Raw genomic sequence first — 15,881 nt, 5'->3', positions numbered from 1 at the left:
GTCCTTGCCCTGCAGCTGGAGCCTGGGCCAGTGTCCCTGTGGAGAGGGCAGGGGATGAGGCTGCTAACTACTTGGTGACACGGCTGCCACTGAGCTTGTGGGAGGACCCCAAGCCTGTCCCCCTGGAGGTGTCCCCATGTTTTTACCTCTTCCCCCATGCCTCAGAGCCTAAGGTCCCCAGCACCCTCCAGCAGTGTCATGGGCTGGAGACCAAGCCTTTGGCATCTGGCTCTGGGGGACCCTCATCCGAGCCATGGCATCTGCTGTTACCCCAGCCTCAAAGGGCTGCAGAGACTCTCAGCCTCACACCCCAGTCTGGTGACGTTGCCAGGTGACACAGGGTGACCCTGCCATGTACGAGGATGTGAGGAACAGGAGGGCAGAGACCTGCTCGTCACACAGAGCAACACTGCAGTGCAAGGTGTCTCTGCCTGTGGAACCAGGTACCTCCTCCCAGCATACCCCATGTTTTCCAGGACCCAAAGCCCTGAGTAGGCTGGAGCGGCTGGCAGGGCCTGGTGCCCAGGGCACCCGCAGGAGGGGACACCTGGCCCCCTGGCATCCCAAGAGCTCATGTCATCTCTGGCTGGCTGCTGGGCTCCTGCATTGATGAGTGGCCGTGAGTGGCCGTGGCTGTGCCCACGGGAGCAGGAGCAGGGAAAGGGGAGGGAATGAGGCTCTAGGGGAGCCCAAGCCAGACCTGCTGGCTGGTCTGGGCCCCAAGAACCTGCCCTCTGGTGGCAGGCAGTGGCTCGGGCCCGCTGGTCTCCAGGGAGATACCATGCCCGACCTATATTGGTGGCAGATGTGGTGACCGAAATGTCATGAGGCAGGGCCTTGGTTCCACACGACTTCATTAGAAACAAATCTCCAGGACTACAAAGAATGCAGGTGCCCCTGCGTATCTTGGAGACAGCAGGGGTGAAACCCGGAGGACTCCCCAGCCCCACTGCTGCCCAAGGAGCCGGATGAGTGGATGGAGCAGCAGCTGGGGCCAGACCTCGGCATTCAGAGGATGGGTCCCTCTCGGTGGCCTCGGGATGGCAGAGCCCAGAGCCTGGCTCCTCTGGCGTGGGTGTGAGATGTTCTTCCAGGGTCAGGCTGGCCAGTGGCTCTGAGCAGGGACAGGGACAGCCACTGTCCATCCCCAGTAGCCGCAGATGTCTGTCCTGTGCTCCAGGACAGGGACACAGGTGGGTAAAGGAGGTGAGAGCCCTGGATAACAGGGCTGGGACACAACAGGGGCCGGTAGGCAACCAGGAACACATTACCCGGAAATCCAAGCTCTTAAGTATTTTATCATTAGTGGTTCTTTCAAGGTGTCAAGGCTCATCCCTGCCAAACACATTTTATTTGCTCAAACTGACGAGGCTGCGGAGGCCCAGCAGGGCCACCCTGTGGCAGTGGTGAGGGGAGTCCAGCCTTGTAGGCCAGCGTCCGCATCTGCAGCCACGCTGGGACACTCGAGGCCCCTCGGTTCTGTGACTCTGTCGGTGGCAGAGACAGACGTGGCCTGGCCTGTTTCTGGGCGCGCGTGCCATGCCTACTGCAGGAAGGCCCGCAGGAAGTCGTTGTAGGAGACCTTGGAGGACAGGGTCTTGTCGTAGTACTCAAGCAGGTGGAAGAACTCCTCCTCCGACAGGTTGATGCTGAACTGCCTCAGCACCTGGGGACGAGGGCACCTGCGGCTCCCGGGTCGGCCGAGACTGTGCCTGCCTCTCCCCAGCCCCCGCAGCCACCAGGTGCCAGCCTGTGGCTCCCAGAGTCACGAAGCTCTCTGTGGGCCTTGCAGCCCGTGGCCCCAGCGCGTCCTGCTCTCCTCTGTCCCCTGGCAGGAGCAGCCGAGGCAGCCCTGCCCATTTCCCATGGTCGGGAAGCAAAGGCCAAAAGACGCCTTGAGAGGGACCAGCCTTTGCATTGGGACAGCTGACCCGGGCCTCGGCCACCCAGGGCCTGGCCTGGGCTGTTGGCCTATGCCGGGTGGATCAGTACCGCTGTGGGCCGGGGCCAGGCTCTGTGCTGGCTCTGTGGGGAGGCTACTGTGCCTGCAGCAGGGCCACCGAGGCGCCCTTCCGGTTTGCAGTGAGGCCGGGGCTGAGGCTTAGATGGGGCTAGGGACCGGGTCCAGGCTGGCCAGGGTTCTGGGCCGAGCAGTGGCTGCCAGCAAGGGCCTCCGGTGAAGCCGGGCTGGCAGGGGCTCTAAGCGGGGTGCGGGGTCCCCCTCCCCAGGGACTCACCTTCCTGAAGTCATCCGCGCTCAGGATCCCCGTCCCGCCCTGGTCGTAGGCTTTGAACATGCGCCGCATGGGTCTCCAGCAGTGCAGGATCTTGGGCTGGATGCGCAGCAGAGCCGCGTAGAAGGAGCATGACTCGGCCCCGGCCTCTTTCTAGAGACAGAGTGGGAGGAAGGAGCCTGGGCGGGGAGGTGGGCACGGGGCGGCGGGGAGGGCTGTGACCTCCGGCACTCACAGGGTCCTTCCCTCTGTGCAGGGAGCCTGCACACTGCTTCCGGAAGGAGGGGTCACAGACTGCAGAAACAGGCCTGGGGGACGTGATTCCAGCCGGCTGTGACCCCAGGACACAGCAGGCCAGGTCCCCCTTCCAGGCTCTGAGGGCGAGGGCTGGGCGGACACCAGCCAAGGTCACAGCAGTCTGATGGGGAGAGAGAAACCCCAGGCTGGTGCTTTGAGCAGGTTGTTATAACAGAGAGTGGTTAAAAAAAAGTTGCCAAGGCTGTAATTATATCCCGTGATTAGACTGCACTGTGATTATTTCATTTAGGTGCTTTAGAGGGAAGACAGGATCCTTCAGCCCCAACACAGGTCCGAACATTGGGAAGGTGAGCCACAGGCAGACCCGTGACGCGTTTTGGGGAAGTTTCATTTTAAAGGGGTGCTTCATGAAATCAGCTTTCCCTTCTGACGGTCAGTACTTGTGACGGAAACTCCCCGGGCCCCCAGGGCTTTGTGAGCTGCTGACCTGCCCCACGGGGGTCCACAGGCTGTACAGCCCCCACCACTGTCTGGGGCTGCCAGGCCGGCCTGAGTCCTCCGAGGTGACCCCAGCACTGCAGGAAATGGCAGTGCCTGAGCTGTGTCCCCAAAGGGGTGAAGGTCGGACAGCAAAGTCCCAAACAGCCAAACGACAACCCCCTTTAGCTCCTCGGCAGGAGAACTTGTGGCCTGAGTGCCACACTCACGCAGTGGAGGTCTCAGCAGCTCCCGAGGGACAGGGGCCGTGACTAGAGCCACGGGGGCTCTCTCCTGGGAGGCCGGGCAGAAGGGCTACACGGCCAGAGTCTCTCCCGCCATGTTCCAGGCCCCCTGTCGAGCGAGGGCAGCGTCTTCCCAGCTCCTGGGAGAACCCAGCCAGCCTGAGCACCCTCGAGTCTACCACGCCTCCAGGACTCTGTGAACAGGCCTCTGCCATCAGCTCCTGGCTATGCGGGAAGAGAGCCGGTGAGGACACTTCCTGACCTCACTCGTGTTACAGACCAGCAGTGTGGAAGGCCTCTGTGCCCACGTCTGTTCTGCTGACCTGCTTTCGGGATGAACCTGTGCACAAACCCCCCAGGGCCTACGCCTCTGTCCCCCGGGGCCTACGCCTCTGCCCCCCCCTACGCCTCTGCCCCCCCGGGGCCTACGCCTCTGCCCCCAGGGCCTACACCTCTGCTCTCAGGGCCTACACCTCTGCCCCACCGAGGCTGCAGTTGGCCCTGTGCGGTCCCTGAATTTGTTGCCTTGGTGCTTGATGCAATTTGGTTCAATGTTGCAGACATAGAAGAGCTTTAAACCTGTTTTCTGACATTACGTTTTTGTGTTCTGTTTTTTTTCTCTAGTTTTATTTTTGAGATAGGGTTTCACTAAGCAGTTCAGGCTGGCCTTGAATTCACTTGGAGCCCAGACTGGCCTTGAATTTGCGTGGTGATCTTCCTGCCTCAGCCTCCCAAGCGCTAAGATCACAGGTGTGCGTCCCCACGCCTGGCTTGTTTTGCTTTTTTTTTGGTCTTTTTTCCTTTTTATCAGTACCAGGGATCGAACTCATGACCGCCTCCTCGCAAGGCAGGCGCTTATGCCACTGAGCTAAATCCCCAGCCCCTTGTTTTGCTTTTGAGCCCTGGTTTCGCTATTAGTTCAGGCTGGCTGTGAGTTCCCTGTGTAGCTCAGGGCTGCCTTGAACCCATATTCTGGAGAGACTTGGGGTGTGGAGCTCGATGACACAGTTAGACATGACTGAGACTCAAAGCCGGTTCCAGAAAAGCCATGAACCTTGATGCCCCCCCCCCAAATCTTTAGATCCCGGCTCCTCTCCGAAGGGACAGGGATCCGGCCCCACCCACACTGCAACCTGGTCTCCTGCCCGTCTGGTCAACCGGCGCATGCAGGATTTGTGTCTAAGTTCAAAGTGTGTAAGTCTGCCGGGACCCCCACCCACTCACATGCCCGTTTTGCCTCCTGTGTTAACTCGCAGGTCCTGTCACTCTGATGATTTTGCTGCTCTGGAAGAGCTGCTGGAAATAGGTGTCCCCAGACCCACAGGGCTCCCAGGGGGACACAGGAAATCTCTAACCTATGCCCAAGAAAGTTCAGTTTCTTTTTTTTTTTTTTTTTTGACACTGGGAATCGGACTCAGGACCTTGTGCTCGCCAGTCAGGTGCTGTGTCACTGAGCTACATCTCTGGCCCTAGAAAGTACATTTCCGAGGTGTCTTTAGTGTCCCCAGAGCCAGGTGGAGACTCGTTCACCACCCTTGGCCCAGGTGCCAGCCAAGACATGCAGACCCCGCGGGCTGGGGCCGCCTTCCCTGCCTGCAGGTGGGGAGGAACAGGGGACAGGCAGCGGGGCGGGGATACAGGGACACGCTGGGGTGACAAGCCGGGGCCACCCCGGGCGCTGCCTACCATCTTGTGAGTGTTCTGGATCTTCAGGCGCCGCATCAGCGAGGTCTCCGTGGCCCTGAGCAGGAGCACGCAGTTCTGGATGAAGTCGCAGTAGGCGAACGTGCCGTTGTTCTTCAGGTCGTACTTGGTGAGCAGCTGCTGGCTCTCCTCCTTGCTCAGGTCCAGGCGGAACTGCTGCACCAGAGCTGCGGGCGAGAGGGGTGGTGGGCGCAGCTCGTACCCTCCCTCTCCCTCTCCCTCTCTCCTCTGTCCTTGTGTTCACTTGCTCCGCTGTGGGCCCTGCGTGCAGAGCTCGGGGTGGCTGGAAGGACGCACAGCCACGTGTGGGAATAGACACAGCCAACTGTTGCAGGAAGGGGCCCCTGTGTCCTGCTGGCCTGCACTATCTGGGTAACCTGCTGTCCTGGTCACCAGAGCTATGGTCCTTGTGCGAGGGCGGAGCCTGGCAGGAGCCAGGGTGAGAGGGGGAGGGACTGTTCCCAGAGGACAGGGCCTGGGCCCACGGGTACAGGGGCTGGGGCGGCTGGGCTCCAGGCGGTAGGGACAGTGTTCAGGCCTCCTGACCACAGACTGCCCTCTGTGTAGGGGAGAGTCACTGGCTGTGAGCACTGACAAGTGTTTCAGGTCTGGTGACATCTGTGGTCTATGACAGCCGCCCTGGAGCACGGGGACTCTGAGTGGACTTCTGTGTCCAGGTCTGAGCCCGGCTTTCTGATGGGGGTCACGCTGAGGCCACCTGGAGTGAGCACATCTTAATGCTGGGCATTGGCGTTGCCCTCCTCCACCCCCTCGTGCCCCCATGTCTGTGTGCAGTTCCCTTCCCAGTCACACAGACGGTGCTGGAGAGACACTCGGGTAGGACAAGACTGTGACACAGCAGACAGCCGTCCACTCAGCCTCATCCCAGGACAGGTCAAGGCCGGGCGGCGGGGCTGTGCTAGCGGCAGAGGCTGAGAAGGAAGCGGGCATGGGGCAAAGGCTGGGTGTCTCTGTGTGTGCGCTTGGGGGTGGGAGATCACGCCGCGGGGCAGCAGGGGCCCACGGAGCCCAGGGACCTCCTTCCAGCACACCCCTCTGCAGGCTGCAAAACAGGGTGCTTGGAAATGTGCAGCTCCTCCCTAGTGCTGAATTCTGCACGCCCTAACGAGGGCTGAGCATAAAGGGCGAGTGAGTCACACGATGGCGGGTGAGCAGGAGGAAGACAGCAAGGATCACCCGAGCAGACCCAGGAGCGAAGGTCCATCGAGCTGCACGCAGTGTGCCTCGAAACCGCCACGGCTCAGCCAGCTTCCAGCCAGAATGCGGCCTGTGTGACACTCTTTAGTTGTTACTGAATCCATGTTTTTAGATTTAATTTTTAAGCATTCTTATAGGAGCTGTTAAAGGGCTTGCAAACTGGGCGTGGTATGACATGCTTTGTGATCCCAGCACTTGGGAGGCTGAGGCAGGAGGATCGCTGTGAGTTCGAGACCAGCCTGGGCTAGAAAGTGAGCTCAAGGCCAGCCTGAACTGCAGAGAGAGACCCTGTCTCAAAAGACCAAAAAAAACCAAAAAGATTTTACAGCCTGTTTTGCTTGTGCCTTTTTGACCGTGAAAGTCGGGATGAAGGCATCTCTGTCGGTGTTGGAGGGGCCCAGAGAAAAGCTGGGGCTCAGTCTGTGTTGACGAAATGTAAGATGGCCCATGACACTGAGTATACATCCCACCGGTTGCCTTTGCAAAGCTTGGCCAAGCGATCAAAACAAGAAAACAGAAGATGGGGCCATGTGGGTGCAGCCCCGGGAGTGTCCCCACCGGCCACCTGCCCCCTTCTGCCTTGCCCCCTCCCCTCTCCACTGTCCCAGTCTGGGGACACTTGCGTTCTCCCAGCGAGCACAGTGACCTGGTGTCCAGTACTGAGAGCCAGTGGGATGTAGATTGTGCCCGGGGGTGTCACAGCCCGCTCCCCGTCCCAGGGCACTGTGAAAGGTGCCCTCATCTCCCATGCCCTTGCCTCCACCCCAGTGTGGGCTGGGCCTGGCGGGAGGCCTCTGCCAGCTGGGTGATGGGATGGCCACACGCACCCAGGAAGTCGGGCGCGGCGATGGTGCCCAGCCTCGCCAGGTCCTTCTCCTTGCAGTCCTTCAGCAGCGCCCGCCAGCAGCCCTGGACCTGCTTCCGGAGCCGGCTCTCCACCGGCTCGCAGTTCTGCAGCGGCAGGTCACCTGCCGGGGTCTGCGGGGCAGAGAGGTCCACTCAGTGCGGGTTCCAGGCGGCCCAAAGGCAAAGGTGCAGACAGGACACGGGGCGGGGTCACAGGGCTACAGCCGTGTCAGCTCACAGGTAGGACGGAACAGCAGGGACAGACTCGTGCAACTTAGCTTTGCTTTCCATCGGTGTTGGGGGACAAATCCTAACTGCCCAGACAGTTTTGGAAATCAATGAGTAGCCACAGTCGAAGCATGCTGGTGGTGTGGGCTGTGTTTGTCACTGTGTGTGTGTGCTGTGTGTGTGTTCGGTGTGTGTGTTGTGTGGTGTGTGCGGTGTGTGATGTGTGTGGTGTGTGTGGTGGCTTTGTGTTGTGTGTGTGCAGTGTGTGTTGCATGGTATGTGATATGTGTGGGGTGTGTGGTGTGTGATATGTGCGGTATGTGTGGTGTGTGTTGTGTGTGGTGTGGTGTTTGTAGTGTGTGGTGTGTGTGGTGTGTGATATGTGTGGTATGTGTGGTGTTTGTAGTGTGTGGTGTGTACGGTGTGTGGTATGTGTTTGCATTGTGTGTGGTGTGTGCCGTGTGTTTGATGTGTGTGTGTTGGTGCAGTGTTCACTTGAGGAAAGGTCTTATGCCAGATTTTCTCATCTTCTGTCCATGATCCGGGCTCCTCTCTGGCTTCCCACACTGCATGCCTGGTGGCCCGGCTGTCACCAAGGCCAGCGGCCCAGCTGGGCCTCCCCAAGTCCTGCCTCTGGCCCGACTCCCTCCCAAGAGGGCCTCTTGCGATGGCCGGAGCCGGCCGTGTCCTGCTGGACAGTCCCTATCCGCAGCAGCCGGCAGCAGCTAGTTCCATCTGCAGTTGATGCCACTATCAGGCATAGATTCCAAGGGTCAGGGCGGGGACACTGTGGGGTGCTCCTGACCCCCATTCTGCTTCACTTCTGTTCTGGACTTACTGGTGATGACTCACGCTCCCGCCCACCCTGTCCTGTGACAGCGCAGCCCCATGCACCAGGGCCTCTGTCGTGGGACCTGCAGGGGCACCTGCCACGTGGCAGTCATTGTGCACTGCAAGAATGCACGAGTGACCTGTCCTCTCTCTGGGGGGTCACACCCGGGGCTGTATGCTGGGGGACACCTCCTCCCCTCTTCCTTCCCTGGACACACACTCTGCGCACAGGAGAAAGCTCCCATGCCCATCTGGGCACCTCCCTCTGCTCCCTCCCAGGCTGGGCGCTGTGCAGCCCGGGTTCTGGGTTCCACCCCGACGGGAACACAGGGGTTCATTTACCAGACTGCGCCACCTGCGGGAAGGGCAGGAGTGCACCTGTGTGCCACCCCCAGGTGTCTCCTCGCCACAGGTGCCGCCCGCCCTCCGCTCCTCCCGCTTTTCCTTCCCTTCCAACCCCCTCCGCCCTTCCCCAGCAGCCCCAAGGCCCCCGACAGCTCGGCTGGGCTGGGCTCCGGGAGGTTTGTGGATCTAGTGTGAGGTGGCGTGGGGCGCTTGTCAGGGTGGCACTCACACAGGGGTGACTCCGTGACTTCAACTCGGCCCTCAGGTCACGCGTGGGTGAGGAGATGGCAGATTGGGTTCTGTTGGAGACCTGGGGGACACTGCTGCCCTTCTGGGCCTGCACCGAGTCCCCCGTGGCCGGCGGCGAGGCCACCTGCTCCACGCCGAACCTGCTCAGGAATTCCTGGTACTTCAGCCTGCCCCTGGCGGTCACTGGCATCTCGCCCCACAGCCTGTCAAACTGGAGGAAGCAGAGGGCAGCGTGGGTCAGCGTGGACGGCAGGAATCCCGGAGCCCCACCTGCGCGGCGGGGTCAGGGTAGCACAGGGCTGAGGCCTGGCAATGCAAAAGAAAATGGGGGTGGGGGGGAGCCCGTTTGGCTGTGCTTGGTGGAAGCCTGTGAAAGGCTGGGAGAGCGGAGACAAGAGGATTATTCATGGCTTCTGCAGGACATTTTTTAATTGAATTGGGCCTTTAGTGAGCCGTTTAAGGCCATTAAATCTTGTGATTAGTCACAGTGACTGAGCCGCAGTGTATGAAAACATTTTAGGAGAAAATGCAAATCCCAGCCCTGGCCCACCTTGGTCCCGGGAAGCCGGGTCTGGATCATTTCTCCTCCTTCCCCTCCACCCGACTCCTGCACACAGCTCATCGGTGATGGTGACGCTGCCTCAGCCACCAAATTTGCATCCACAATTTACTCCACCCTCGGGGCCAAATGTCTGCTCGCAAGATGAAAAGAGCGAGCGTCTGGAAATCCGGAGAGAAGTTTATGGCTTTGTGTTGTTGCTAGCGACACCACAGAGCGAATCGGGACCACACGCGGCACCCGGAGAGCGCCAGGCGTCCTGCATGAGCCATTTCTCACAAGCTGGGGGGCTCCGGGGGAGCCGGGAGGCGTGGGAACCTGCTTCCAATTTGATTTTGTGCACAGCGCTAGAACCTGACGGAGCCTGAAGCTTCAGCAAGGGCTGAGTGTGAAGCAGCCAGGGAGACAGGGGAGGAGAGGAGAGATGGCAGACGGGGCCCAGACTCCCCTTTTCCTCTCTGTCCTGCACCCCAGTCCCAGCCCCAGCCCAAGGCTATGCCAGAAACCGAGTTTGCTCGAGGCCTCCGCTGAGTTTTGCACTCAGGTTACATGCACATGAAGCCTCCACACCAGCCTCGAGCTGCCCGTCGCCGCCTGTGGGTCCCCGGACAGATGATCCCAGCTCTGGGACTTACGGGCCACGGCCACCACGACAAGCACACTTGGGCAGAGAGGTCTGCCGTGGGGCCTTAGAGCGAATTCAGAAGCCTGGGTTAGGAGGGATGGAGTGTGTTTGCACAGCTCTAGAAATTACAGGAAAATAAAAACTACGCTGAAATGCAACAATTCTATCAGAAAGGTAACAATGAAACGCACGGAGTCTCGGCTTCTCATACCAAATGGTCCTCCCTGGGCTCTGCTGAGCGGTCCTCATCTAAGGCTGCTGGCAGCTGGCTGGGACTCCCGAGGCCCAGAGCTTCCCAGCGCCTGTCCAGTGCGGTCACTGCCTGCCGTGGGAGCACTGTCTCCCGCCCAGGTGCTGCTCCTGCTTTGGAGCTGAGTGACCAGGAGTCCTCACCCCATCACAGGCCAAGGAAGCCCCCCACCCCACCAACAGAGCCTGGACCCTCACTGCTTCTCAGAGACCCTGGGTTCCAACCCTCACCAGTGCGTCCCTCCCTGCAACCTCAGCCGCCAACCGCCAACCATCCTCTCTCTGGACTCCTCTCCCCCGCCTGGGGCCATCCATACTCCTCCCCCAGCTCCCCACCCTCAAGCCTCTCTAACACAGCTGAGATCCCAGCGATGACCCTCTGTGATTCTCTTCTGCTCTGAGCCCACCTGGCGACTCTGTGACGGAACACAATAGCCCCGGGACAGTAGATGATGTCCCACAGAATTCCCTTGGGTTAAATTCAACCAAGGAGCAGCTCGTGATGAAAGCCACCGAAAACATGCAGAAGCAGTCACCAGGAAGGGGAGCCGGCCCAACAAGCTAAGGCAGATTTCGACTTCAGATACTGGCTGCTAGAGAACAGACGATCATACGTAACACACGCTGGAATCACCTGAGAGCCAGCTGGCCCCGTCCTGGAGTTCTGACTCCCGGGTGTCTCACAGGACATCACCTGATAGCGACAGCAGCACAAGCTACGGCAGACTACTGTTGTTTAAACCGTTAGGAGGAAATTACTATCAACTTACCACTCCTCGCACCAAAACATTTCCTTTAAAATATGGCAAAACAGCTGAGTGTGATGGAACAGGCCTGTAACCCACCACTCCGGAGGCTGAGGCCAGCCGGGGCTACACAGTGAGTTCAAGGACAGCTTGATCTACATGTGTCTCTCCTCTCCTTCCCGCCATCCTTTCCCCATCTCTCTCATGTGAGACATATAGTTATAGATATTTACAGATCAGTAGATCATGAACAAAAGGTTACTTCACGAAGAAAACGGTCCCAGAAGAAAGGTCTACAGTGTAAGTAGCAAAGAAGGTAACACTAAAAAAGCACCAACTTTATAGAGCAAACCACTCTAAGGTTTAATTTATACAGAAAAATGATAAGATGCATCTAAAATATTAAATAAATAGTAACACGAAGCCCAAGGAGAATCACAACAACTTAATAACCTTGGGGGCCGAGGACAAAGGGGATGCTTTACATTGGATTTTATTTTATAACACTTGGCAAAAATTTAAGGGCAATGGCCACTTACTGGTTAAAAGAACAAAATTAGATATATAACTTATAGAACTTAGAAGGTTAGAAAAACAATAAGCTCAATCCAAAAGAAAAAGATGGTAAAGAATATAAAACATGAGTATTAGGTAGTATTAGCACAATATTGGATAATAGGCACCTGGCCATCGGTGTGCAGAGGAGGAGCTGGGCGGATCTGGGGTGCTGCATCGGCCTCTCTGCGTGTCTGGAGGACTCTGGATATCTCCGCCCAGACTGTTGGAGTCCCCCCAAGCTTCCAGGTGCAGTGAAGGGGAGAGGTGGGTTTGAGGCTTCCACATCAGCCTCCCCATTCCTGTTGCACTTGGAGAACTGCTGAGCTCCCGACGGGTGGGCAGGCCCACACTATCAGCGGAGCCCAGCCTGTTTTGCGGCCACGCCTAGCCATCGGTGTACAGAGGAGGAGCTGGGCGGATCTGGGGTGGGGGCTGTGGATATCTATGCAAGCAGGGAGGGACCACAGGTTCCTGAGGCACCAAGGCCTGTGGTGAGTACCCTAACCCGGCTGCGATTGAAGAACTGTGGAGCTTCCAAGGGGCAGGTGGGCGCACAGTGTCCCTGAGGCTCAGCTTGTCTGGAACTGCGGAGTTCTGAGCAGGCAGAGGAGGGCCATTGGTTCTGTAGGCCCAATGGCTTGGGGTAGCGTGGTGCCAGAGTCTCAGTAGCTGCAAACATAGAAGGGGATTTTCAACAGATCCTGAGGAAGCTTTCAAATAACACTTGAAACACAGAAATATAGGAAAATGACAAAACGAAAGACCAAATTACAACCTCAAACCTCCAGCCCATCTCAGGAAACCCTAGGAGCGATGTATATAGAAGAAAATATATCCCATCCACCTCATATATCGGACACAATAGCTACTGAAATTGACAAGCAACTCCAGGAAGCTTTAAAGAAATTCAAACTCGAAATAATCTCCCAGATAAAAGAAGAAATGATAAAAGAAATGAAAGAGATTCTAAATATATCTAAAGAAAACACAGATAAAAAATTGGAGGAACTAAACAAAAAGATAGAATCCCTAGACGAGCAATATAAGAAACAAACAGAATACATAATGCAGATGCACAGAGATATACAGGAAATAAAAAAACTCCACTGAAAGTTGTAAAAACCGCCTTAATGAAAGTGAAGATAGAATTTCAGACCTTGAAGACAGGATTGCAGCTAGTGAACAGGAAAGGAAAGATCTTTTAAAAATAACAAGGAATCAGGAAACAACAATTCAACAAATGCAAGATGATGCAAAGAAGAATAACATAAGAATGATAGGGATTAATGAAAGAGAGGGAGACAACATGAAGGATGTCAGGAGGATATTTAGAGAAGTAATAGCTGAAAATTTCCCAAGCATGAGATCAGAAACTGACATCAGGATCAGTGAAGCATATAGAACTCCAAATAGTCATAACCAAAATAAAACTACACCCAGACATATAATAATCACCATCCCAGAAATCCAACACAAGAATAGATTACTAAAAGCTGTCAGAGAGAAAAGACAGATCACCTATAAAGGAAAACCTATCAGAATCACAGCAGACTTCTCAGCACAAACGATAAAGTCAAGAAGAACATGGAGTGAAATATTCCACATCCTAAAGCAAAATGATTTCCAACCAAGACTGATATATCCTGCAAAACTATCATTCAAAATAGATGGTGAAATACGATACTTCCATGACAAAGAACAGCTGAAGAACTTCATGAACACCAAACCAACCCTGCAAAAAATATTGAAAAACAGTTTAGATACACAAAGGAAAAAACCACTAAGCAAAGCAAATAATTAAACAGAACAGAAAGATAAAGATGCAACAGCAGAGAGATAACATTCCTACAATTAACCAGCATTTAACAGTAATAACCATTAATGTAAATGGTCTCAATGCACCAATCAAAAGAAACAGACTAGCAGAATGGATCAAGAAACAAAATCCAACCATATGCTGTTTACAGGAAACCCATCTAACCCAGAAGGATACTCACAGACTGAAAGTCAAAGGATGGAAAACAATTCTTCATGCAGCAGGAATCCAAAAAAAGGCAGGAGTAGCCATTCTGTTTGCAGACAACGTGAACTTTAAACCAACAATGACCATAAAGGACAAAGAAAGTCACTACATACTCGTAAGGGGAAAACTCCAAGAGGAAGAGATAACTATCTTAAATATATACGCACCTTAAAAAGAATTGTCTATAAAAGAGAGGGAAAAAAAAAAGAAAAAAGAAAAAGAGCTCTAACGAATATAACAGCAAGTGTGTTTAGGGGTGTTAAATAGCTGACTATATCAATGTTTTTGGATCATTGAACACAGCTGTTTGCAGTCTCCCTGTTTGAATGTCCACCTTGTATTCTTTGATACTGTGATTTGAGCAACTATTTTCAAGATGATAATATGTAATCTACTAACAGGTGATTTCTTACTGTTATGTTTTTTTTTTTGTAGTTCTGTATTATGTGTACCCTTACACCGCTTTGTTTTGTTTTGTGTTTTTCTCTTTTCCCTCTTAAATAAAAAAAAAAAAAAAATATATATATATATATATATATACGCACCAAACTCCAGAGCACCCAGTTATATAAAACAATTATTAACAGAAATGAAAACTCAAATTATCAGTAACACAATTGTAACAGGAGACCTTAATAAGCCATTGACACCAAGGGACAGATCAACCAGACAGAAAATGAGCAAAGAAATAACAGAACTAAATCACACCTGTGAACAAATGGGTTTGATAGACATATACAGAATGTTCCACCCAACAACATCAGAATACACATTCTTCTCAGCAGTACATGGATCATTTTCTAAAATAGACCATATATTAGCTCACAGAACATATTTAAGCAAATGCAAAACAGTTGAAATCATCCCTTGCATGTTATCGGATCATAGCGCTCTGAAATTAGAAATTAATGATAAAAGATACTGCAAAAATTCCGCAAACACATGGAAACTGAATAACACACTCTTGAGCAATCAGTGGGTCACAGAAGAAATTAAACAATACCTAAAAGAAAATGAAAATGCAGATACAACTTACCGGAATCTGTGGGATGCAATGAAAGCTGTCCTGAGAGGAAAATTTATTGCACTGAGTTCCCACATCAGGAAAACAGAACGAATACAAATAAATAACTTGATGCTACACCTCAAACAGCTAGAAAAAGAAGAGCAAGTAAAGCCCAAAGCCAAAAGAAGAGAGGAAATTATAAAAATCAGAGCAGAAATCAATGCAGTAGAGACTAAGAAAACAATCCAAAGAATCAATGAATCAAAGAGTTGGTTCTTTGAAAGAATAAATAAAATCGATAAGCCCCTAGCCAACCTTAGTTAAAAAAGGGAAGAAAAAGCTCAAATTCATGCAATAAGAAATGAAAAAGGAGAAATCACTATAGACCCAAGAGAAATACAGAAGATCATCAACACCTATTTCGAAAACCTCTACTCTCAAAAGTTTGATAACACAGAAGAAATAGACAGATTCTTAGAAGCATATGAAGTACCAAAGCTAGATCAAGAGGATGTAAAACTGTTGAATAACCCAATCTCTGCTAATGAAATTGAAAATGTAATTAAGTCCTTACCCACCAAGAAGAGCCCAGGCCCAGATGGATTCACTGCAGAATTCTACAAGAAATACAAAGAAGACCTAATGCCGACACTCCTCAAACTATTCAATGAAATTGAAAGGGAAGCAATCCTTCCTAAGTCATTCCTGGAAGCAAATATTACTCTAGTACCAAAACCTGAGAAAGACCCAACTATAAAAGAGAACTATAGACCGATCTCCCTAATGAACACAGATGCAAAAGTCCTCAATAAAATATTGGCAAATAGGATCCAGCAAATCATCAAGAAGATTATACACCATGACCAAGTAGGATTCATCCCAGGAATGCAAGGATGGTTCAACATATGTAAATCAATAAATGTAATCCACCATATCAATAAAGCCAAAAATAAGAATCACATGATCATTTCTATAGATGCAGAAAAAGCCTTCGATAAGGTCCAACACTTATTCATGATAAGAACTTTACAGAAAATTGGAATAAATGGTCTTTACCTCAATATAATAAAGGCCATTTATGACAAACCAACAGCCAGCATCATACTAAATGGCCAAAAATTGAAAGCCTTTACTTTAAAATCGGGCACAAGGCAAGGATGTCCTTCATCACCACTCCTATTTAATATAGTACTGGAAGTATTAGCCAGAGCAATTAGGCAAGAAAGAGAAATAAAAGGGGTAAAGATAGGAAAAGAAGAAGTTAAATTATCATTGTTTGCAGATGACATGATACTCTACATAGAAGACCCCCTAAACTCCATTGAAAGACTCTTAGATACAATAAATAAATTCAGTAATGTGGCTGGATACAAAATCAATACTCAGAAATCAATAGCATTCCTATACACGAACAACAAAATCACAGAGAGGGAAACAAGAGAAACTGGACTATTCACATTAGCAACCAAAAAAATGAAAT

At 53.0% G+C, this 15,881-nt stretch overlaps 1 protein-coding gene across 1 annotated transcript in view; it reads right to left on the bottom strand.

Annotated features, from left to right (window-relative positions):
- Nucleotides 1-1,278: 1,278 nt before the first annotated feature.
- Nucleotides 1,279-15,881, bottom strand: part of Efcab6 (EF-hand calcium binding domain 6) — a 212,828-nt gene continuing 198,225 nt past the window's right edge. Inside the window, exons 29-33 of the mRNA XM_013153159.3 lie at nt 8,616-8,846; nt 6,964-7,114; nt 4,901-5,085; nt 2,238-2,387; nt 1,279-1,666 (exon numbers count right to left, since the gene is read on the bottom strand). Coding sequence (XP_013008613.2) covers nt 1,544-1,666; nt 2,238-2,387; nt 4,901-5,085; nt 6,964-7,114; nt 8,616-8,846 — 840 coding nt within the window. The 3' untranslated portion in view covers nt 1,279-1,543. The remainder of the gene's footprint in view (nt 1,667-2,237; nt 2,388-4,900; nt 5,086-6,963; nt 7,115-8,615; nt 8,847-15,881) is intronic.

The sequence above is a fragment of the Cavia porcellus genome, unplaced genomic scaffold (genome assembly GCF_034190915.1).
Source record: "Cavia porcellus strain 051 isolate PalLab524CR breed Dunkin Hartley unplaced genomic scaffold, mCavPor4.1 scaffold_40, whole genome shotgun sequence".
Taxonomy (NCBI): Eukaryota; Metazoa; Chordata; class Mammalia; order Rodentia; family Caviidae; genus Cavia; species Cavia porcellus.
This window is presented reverse-complemented; position numbering and strand designations above follow the sequence as displayed.